The sequence below is a fragment of the Petaurus breviceps genome, unplaced genomic scaffold (assembly GCF_028583685.1).
Source record: "Petaurus breviceps papuanus isolate PSGF00001 unplaced genomic scaffold, PetGlider_PUasm1.0 90778, whole genome shotgun sequence".
NCBI lineage: Eukaryota > Metazoa > Chordata > Mammalia > Diprotodontia > Petauridae > Petaurus > Petaurus breviceps.
In genome coordinates this window covers 5644126-5652560 of record NW_027187343.1, presented here as the reverse complement: position 1 = coordinate 5652560, position 8435 = coordinate 5644126, and the positions used below count along the sequence as shown (strand labels likewise).

General features: G+C 44.1%; 1 protein-coding gene across 5 annotated transcripts; it reads left to right on the top strand.

Moving 5' to 3' along the window:
- Positions 1–404: 404 nt before the first annotated feature.
- Positions 405–8364, top strand: ZBTB18 (zinc finger and BTB domain containing 18). Of its 5 annotated transcripts, XM_069069163.1 has the most exons (3): positions 2115–3123; positions 5530–6217; positions 6330–6472. In XM_069069163.1, exons 1-3 carry the CDS (start codon positions 3111–3113, stop codon positions 6337–6339), a joined length of 711 nt encoding a protein of 236 aa, XP_068925264.1. In that variant the 5' UTR covers positions 2115–3110; the 3' UTR covers positions 6340–6472. The 5 variants fall into 5 exon arrangements, with proteins under 5 accessions (XP_068925263.1, XP_068925261.1, XP_068925260.1 ...); XM_069069162.1 differs by lacking the exon at positions 2115–3123 and adding an exon at positions 405–503 and having other exon boundaries at positions 5530–8364; XM_069069160.1 differs by lacking the exon at positions 2115–3123 and adding an exon at positions 620–689 and having other exon boundaries at positions 5530–8364.
- Positions 8365–8435: the final 71 nt, after the last annotated feature.

Here is an 8435-nt window from a genome sequence, read left to right as displayed (position 1 = left end):
TGGGGGGGGGGGGGGGAAACATCTGGCCGGCGCCGCCGCGTGCGTGCGTGGTGCGTCCTCCCACCCCCTCCCTCCCCCGTCCCCCCCGCCCGCGCTTCCCCCCCCTCCCCCTCTCCAGCCCCCTCCCCCTCCCTCTCCGTTCCCTCCCCTCCCTTCCCCCCCACCCCCCCACCCCCGCCCGGCGCTGCGCTCGCTGTGTCTCTGGCTGGCTGCGGCCGCCGCTGGGCTGCTGCCATGGGGAGCCGTTGAGAGTGGGGCCCTCTTCGCTCCGCCGCGCTCCTCCGGCTGCCAACGGGGGCGGGAGTGAAGGGGGAAGGGGGGGAGCGGGCGACGGAGCCGGGGCTGGGGGGGTGGGGGGGGGACGGGAGGGAGGGGGGCCGGAGGAGGAGGAGGAGGAGGAAGCCCACCAAGTCCGGGAGCGGCGGCGGCGAGGAGGAGGAGGAGGAGGAGGAGGAGGACGCGGCGGCGGCGGCGGGGACGCGGTGACTTAGGGCCGCTCCAGGGTGTGAGTCCCGGTTACTGCACGTTTCCCCCTGACCCTGGCCCCCCTCCCGCCCCTTCCCCCAACGCCCGGCCCGGGGTCAGGGAGTGGAGGGCGGGACCGGGGCAGGACGGGGCGGGGGGAGGGCGCACCAGCTGTTCCAGCCCCAGCCCCGGGAGCCGGGGGGCCGGGAGAGAGTGAGCCCGAGGTGAGGGAGGAGGGGTCGGGCCGGGCCGGGGGGCGCGGGCGGGTCTCGTCTCCGAGGAGCGGAGTTAGTTTGTGAGGTTCGGGCTGTTGGAGCTCTGCGCCGGGGGGCGGTGCAGCTGTGGGGAGGCCCCCGGGGCCGGCGGGGCGCCCTGGGGGCCGTTGCAGCTGCAGGGCGCCCCCCCCCCCCCCCGGTACGGTGCGGGGGCTCTCCTCGCCTCTGCTCGCCTCGCCTCTCGGGCCGGTGCAGCTGCGGCGGAGGGGCAGGGGGCCCGTGCAGCTGCAGAGCCTCCGGGGGTGGGTGGGTGGGAGGGGGGTGATGGAAGTAGCGGGGGGAGGCTGGGGAGCCGATGCAGCTGCAGCGGCGCCCGGGACGGACGAGGCTCCTCCGGGGACCGGTGCAGCTGCAGTGGTGCCGGGGGGGGGGGGGGGGGGGTCTGGGTGCTGGTGCAGTTGCGGAGAGGTCCCGGGGGCCCGTCTAGTGGGGCGTTGGGGAAGCGGTAGCAACCACTCTGCTCCCGATGGCTTCTTCTTGCGACTTTTCTTTTGTTGTTGCTGTGACCCGGGTCTGTTTTCTTGTCTGTTGTTGAAGGTGTTTTCTTGCTGGTCTGGCAGCGAGTCCAATTCTTTCTCTCTGGTTTAACACCCCCCCCCCTTTTTTTTTTAACATTTCCTGCCCAATATTTATTACATAGAGTATACTACATAGAGATTCGCATCTTTCTCTCCTTCCTCCGACCCCCCCCCCCCTTGACCCCCTTTAAAAACGAAAAGTAAAACCTCCAAAAACCTCTCTGGACCAGCAGCGGAGTTAACGGGGTCGATTTGTCGAGTAAGGAGTCACCAACTCATTTCGGTTGTTGGGACTCATTAAACTGTCACTTACCCCCACCCCACTGAGTAAATGGGGTGATTAATGCCTGATCACTTGGAGCAGGGAGAGGACATTTGTGGAGAAGTGTCGAGGTTGAGAAGGAGCGTATCCCTTAGACTGCTAAGTCTAATTGACTTTAGTAATAAACTCATTGTTAGGAAAAGTTAGTTTTTGAGGGGTGGAGGGAAGGGAGAACTGTTGACTTTGCCATTCATTTAACATTCCTCACTTCGGAGAGGAGGCAGTTCATTAACATTTAAGCTGGGGCACTTACAGTTGAGCTATAGGCCATGTTTCTTTCCCCGCCCCTCCCCAACCCCCCCCCCCCCTTCACACCTCGCCCTTCCAAAGGTCTTTGGGGATGAATCTGACATTCACAGATGTCAGTAGCACCATGCACAGCACCATTCTGTCCAGCTGAGGTTACACTTCTATTTCATCGGCCATTTAAAAAACCCCACAAGCCAGTTAAAAACTTTCTAAACTAGCTGGACTTATGTATATGAGAGACCTCTTTATTATGATCAGTAAAATTACAGCATAACCCCAAAAGTATTGTTGTGGGAAGCACATCAAGGAAAGACAAGGTTCTGCTTTTTTGGCCAGAAAGTTAGATCAGATATGCAGGTGCAATGACCATTTTAATCCTCTGTTACGATTGTATCCAGTTTATTAGTTTGTTTCACTGAATGGAATCACTTTTCAGCATTTTTAGAAAAGTACACTTTCAGCTTGTTGGTATTTTGAATTGGAATTGATATTGATTATGACAGTATCAGAAATTATACTTAGAAGGTAGTTTGGAGATAAGTAGTTAAGTATGAGTGGAATAATTGTGGTGAACCAGGCTGAAGTAATAGTTTCCAATAAGTCTCCCAACATTCCTGTGACATGTATATTATTATCTCAGCAGAAAAACAAATGGAAGTCCTATTCTAACATTAAAATGGGAATATAGATTTAGAGTCAAATGGGTTTGATTTAGAAATATCCCCAAGGAAGCTGCCTTTGAAATGAAACCTCTGAGTTGAATAAAAGTGAATCTGTGGATTTCCTGAATAGCACTGTGGCTTGAGTATCCTGTCAATATATAAGCCAGTCCACCAACTTAAGACACAAGTGTTGCTATTCCATAAATACAGTAGAGCTCCATATGTTTAGTTTTTCAATTTCTTCTGTTAGAAAGTTTGGGAAAAAAAAGGAGACTTTGAAGTATTTTGTTTATACTAACAGAAGAGAAAAGTTCTCCTAAGAAAAAGCTGGTGGCAGGAGTGTAGAGGAGTAGCATATGGCATTAAAAGGAGCACAGCTGGAGGTAGCATTTCCATCTGAACATGATGTCAGAGCAGCTGACAGCCTGCCATCCCTCAGCCTTTTATTCTAACACACAGACAGGGAGTTAGTGTGTGCAGATCTGTGTGTGGAGAAGGTATCTCATTCCTCTCTAACATCATCTCCACTTTGCATCTGTCTCTCTTAGTCTGCTTTTTTTCCACCGATCTAACAGACCTGGAGCCAGCAAGACTCAGAGGAAAGGACTTAATCAGGTTTATGTGTACTAAAGGTAGGAGTAGCAATAGATTAGATTCAGCATATTTCTGTTTTGGTGTTTTGTTTATTTAATTTGGAAAAATCACATTACTTTTCTAACCAAGTTTAGGGATTATATATGAAATTGAGTATTAAATGAACATCTTGCTGTAGTCAAAAGGCTTGGGCTGCAGCATTATCTGTCCCTTTACACTTGAATCAGTAACTTTTAAAAATACATACAGGTATTGCAAATTTTGAAATGTAAGTAGGACTTTGAAATATATTGTTTATGGAGCTCACTTTAAGTTAAATTGTTTTATTTTTTCACTGACATTTTAACTCCCTTTTGCTTTGAGGAATATTAAATAGCAAAGTGTATGGAATCAAGTATTCAAACTTTTTATGGAAGAATTGTTCTAGTTGAGAAGCTAAATTGATTGTATAATGAATTATACTCTTAACACTTTTACACTCTTAAACTTTATTCTTAAAGGTTCAGCAGCACTACTACTGAAGCGTACAGCTGTAGTGCTTTTGAAACAGAACAGTTGTTTTTGTTTTTTAGGCAAAAAAACTTTTTGTCCCCAGGAGAATAGCTTGACTGGTTTCCTCTTTTCTCTTTCAGATATATATTTAAGAGATCTTTTATTTCAGCATAACAATAATTATTTGAAGGAGTTTTTGTGTTAGCGACTAATTTAGAACTTGTAGATTTGAGCTGCCTGAATTGGCCAGACAGCTGTAATCGCACTCCTCTATTCTTAATCTCTTTATCTGGGCAGCAGCTGCCATATGGCCACAGTCAGCTGGATCAGATGTTTATAAGCTTCCTTCTTCGTCCCTCTCTGTCCTCTCAGCCTCCTAATTTGATCACAGCTACCTTGTGAGCTGCCCTCCAATCTTTATTTTTAGCCCTCTTAAGGATTAGGATTGATGTTGGCTGTGGGGCACTTAAAGTGATTGTATTGTAAATCTTCTTGGGTTATTCCAGCAGTGGTATTTTGCAGAATATATTTAGGGGTTGAATGGAAGTTTTGATACATCTCGGGTAAAGTTGGGTGGGGGAGAATACGGAAAGTAATTTCTTGGTACAGTATTAATATGCTCTAGTCCCCAAGATGCACATTCTAAGATGAATGGCATAGAACTTTGCATCTGGTCAAAGGAAAGGGGAAGTAGAACTTGCTTGCTTGCCTATTTAATTATTTATTTGTAGAGGCATTACATATTGCAGTTGAATTTTGACCCTTTGTACATCCTTGCCTCTCTTCCACCCCCTCCTTTCTCCCTCCCTCCCAGAAAACAATGGGAAACAATGCATTTTTGAAAGAATGGAAGTTGAGGGGGTAGGGAAGAGATGAAATATATCAAGTCATGTTGAAACAAAACAATTTTTTCTAGTTGTGGTAATACAGACCTAGGCAACAATAGTTTATCTCCCTTTCTAAAAATGTATTTTTCTCTATGCGTTTACCTAGCAGTCATTTTTGTCTTAGTTGAAAGTGATGTATCTTTACTTCACAGTTGGAATGAATTTCAGTATAGAAGTTATTTTGCTTTTGCAGCTAATGAAAGTTCAACTGAGAATTTTTAGAATTTAAAATCCTTCTGATTTCTGAGAAACCAGAAGTATAATTTCTACAAAGAAATGCAGTCATTTTTCTTTCTCTCAATTCACTTCTAAAATCTTTGAATTTGTTCATAGTAAAAATGATCTTTTCCATCTGTTAGTGTAGTCCCTTCTGATCTCATACATGTGTGCTATACCTGCAAATCTTAAGGTATTAACATCTGTTTTCATACACTAGGCTTTTGTTGTTATAACACTCTGACTTTAAAAGTAAATTGTTTGCTAATTTCTGAACTAATTATGCTATTTTTTTTTCTTGTTTCAGTGAGAATTGTCCTTTAAACTTAATGTGTGTATTGGAGCTATTGTGTATTGTTTTAAGTGCAGTAATGGAAGCATCAAAAGTAATAAAATAAAAAGGGTGGTTGAACAAGTTTCCCTAATTTTAATCAGCATTAGTTAGGCTGTTCTTTGTTCATTGGCATAAGGCTTTGTCTTAGAAATTAAAGCCATTTTGGATGTTTTATAGGAAATAATTTGAGTCAAGTTAATTAAATTTCATCTGAAAGTGATTTAAATTCTAATATTCTCAAGAAGCGATTACTGTTAAGCCTTTTCAAACTTGACTAGAAGTATGGTGGAAGCTAGTAAGACAATTTTTGTGAAATAGAAAAAGTTGGGAAACTACATTTTCTTTTCACATCTGCAGTTTGGTATAGTGAGTTGGTAGATCTTGGGTCATATGCCTGATTAAAATTCAGAGAAGTGTATAATGGCAGCCAGCGTTTACTTTTTTTAAGTGTGAGGGTTATGGTATTAAAAAGTTGTTTCTGCCCCAACATTAATGAGGAATTTTTCTGTTTGTAGGTTATGAAGACAGTATGGAGTTTCCAGACCATAGTAGACATTTGCTACAGTGTCTGAGTGAGCAGAGACATCAGGGTTTTCTTTGTGACTGCACTGTTCTGGTAGGAGATGCCCAGTTCCGAGCGCACCGAGCTGTACTGGCTTCATGCAGCATGTATTTCCACCTCTTTTACAAGGACCAGCTGGACAAAAGAGACATTGTTCATCTGAACAGCGACATTGTTACAGCCCCAGCTTTCGCTCTCCTGCTTGAATTCATGTATGAAGGGAAACTCCAGTTCAAAGACTTGCCCATTGAAGACGTGCTAGCAGCTGCCAGTTATCTCCACATGTATGACATTGTCAAAGTCTGCAAAAAGAAGCTGAAAGAGAAAGCCACCACGGAGGCAGACAGTACCAAAAAGGAAGAAGATGCTTCAAGTTGTTCGGACAAAGTGGAGAGCCTTTCTGATGGCAGTAGCCACATGGCAGGCGATTTGCCCAGTGATGAAGATGAAGGAGAAGATGAAAAATTGAACATCTTGCCCAGCAAAAGGGACTTGGCGTCTGAGCCTGGGAACATGTGGATGAGGTTGCCCTCAGACTCAGCAGGCATTCCCCAGACTGGCGGAGAAGCAGATACACACGCCACAGCAGCTGGAAAAACAGTAGCCAGCCCCTGCAGCTCTACAGAGTCTTTGTCCCAGAGGTCTGTCACCTCCGTGAGGGATTCAGCAGATGTTGACTGTGTGCTGGACCTGTCTGTCAAGTCCAGCCTTTCAGGAGTTGAAAATCTGAACAGCTCTTATTTCTCTTCACAGGACGTGCTGAGAAACAACCTGGTGCAGGTGAAGGTGGAGAAAGAGGCTTCCTGTGATGAAAGTGATGTTGGCACTAATGACTATGACATGGAACATAGCACTGTGAAAGAAAGTGTGAGCACTAATAACAGGGTACAGTATGAGCCGGCCCATCTGGCTCCTATGAGGGAAGACTCGGTCTTGAGGGAGCTAGATCGGGAGGACAAAGCAAGTGATGATGACATGATAACTCCAGAGAATGAGAGAGTCCAGGTGGAAGGGAACATGGACAGCAGTTTACTCCCTTATGTCTCAAACATACTCAGTCCAGCTGGCCAAATATTCATGTGTCCTCTCTGCAACAAAGTGTTTCCCAGTCCCCATATTCTGCAAATTCATTTAAGCACGCACTTTCGAGAGCAGGATGGGATCCGCAGCAAACCTGCTACTGATGTCAATGTCCCAACATGCTCCTTGTGTGGTAAGACTTTTTCTTGCATGTACACCCTGAAACGCCACGAGAGGACTCATTCAGGGGAAAAGCCCTACACTTGTACCCAGTGTGGGAAGAGCTTCCAGTATTCCCACAACCTGAGCCGCCATGCTGTGGTTCACACACGGGAGAAGCCACATGCCTGTAAGTGGTGTGAACGTAGGTTCACACAGTCTGGAGACCTTTACAGACATATTCGGAAGTTTCACTGTGAGTTGGTGAACTCCTTGTCTGTTAAAAGTGAAGCACTGAGCTTACCTACTGTCAGAGACTGGACCTTAGAAGATAGCTCTCAAGAACTTTGGAAATAATTTTATATATATATAAATAATATATACACACCCACACACACACACACACCCACCCACACACCCACACCCACACACACACACACACACACACATATATATATATATATATATATAAATCTATATATAGTTGTGGTACGGTCTAAAAGCAGTCTTGTTTCCTTGAACTAAAAAGTTGGGATATTAACTTGTTTTTGCACTTTAGGATAGCATGAAAAATTTCACTAATTTAGCATTCTGATAGGAAAAACTTTTAGAGCAAGTCAGAAATAGAGAGGTGTTTTTCTTTTGTGGAGTAGGGAAAGTAAGCCAGTAAGTACTTTTAAAAAACAATCCTCATATCACAAAAATGCTTACATATGGTTTTATTTCTTCAACATTGCGATTGTGTTTTAAGCTCTGTAATTTTTTTTAATGATTTTTAAATGCTGTAGAAATTCCCTCCAGTTTTATTAGCCTCTTTACACTTATAAAATTGCATGAATCCTTTCTGGCTGTTGGAAACCTGAATGCTTTTAGACCCAAATGGAAAATTTCTGAAATGCTGGATTATCTATTTTTAAACAAGCAGTTGACTTAAACTTTCTGTGGCAACTTCTGGTTTTCTGACAGTTCCCAATGAGAAAAATTCTGAAAGTACACTGGGATCACTGGGACTCTGTCTTTTGTGAAGGTTTGCTTGGGATGAAAAAAGGATATTGCAGCTTCAGCAGTGTTGAACTGTGTGTTTAAAAATGTGAATTACTGTTATTGTATACTGTAATTGATTACATGGGCTGGGGGGGGTGTCAAAGAACTTGACAGGTTGTGTTGATGCTCATAGTTGAGTCTTGAAAAGTAAATATTAACGCTACAGAAATGCATGAGTTTCAATATATTTTTGTCTTTGTTTGCATTGTATAACTTTAACGAGTGAGTTTAAAATTATTTAATTTCCTTAGGAAAATAGCACCATTTGAAAAAACTGGTGTTATGAAGAACATAAATGCACTGTTTTTATTTTATTTTATATAATTTAAATCTACTTTCCCACTGTCTTTAAGTTGAAGCTGTTAAGTTGAATAAAAATTAAGCTACAAATTGATAACTTAGCTACATAACAAGGAAAATATAAATGTTTACAAATGGCTTAAAGATTTGCATGTGCAGTGTGCATTTAATAACAAACTTCTAATTGCACAGAACCCATGCCAGCTCAAAGTTTAGGTATCTACATTTACCCAGTTGAGCATTTTTAGAATTACTACTGCACAAATTGACAATAGGTCATTCTTTTTCTTTTCTTTTCTTTAATTCTCTCTCTCTCTCTCTCTCTCTCTCTCTCTC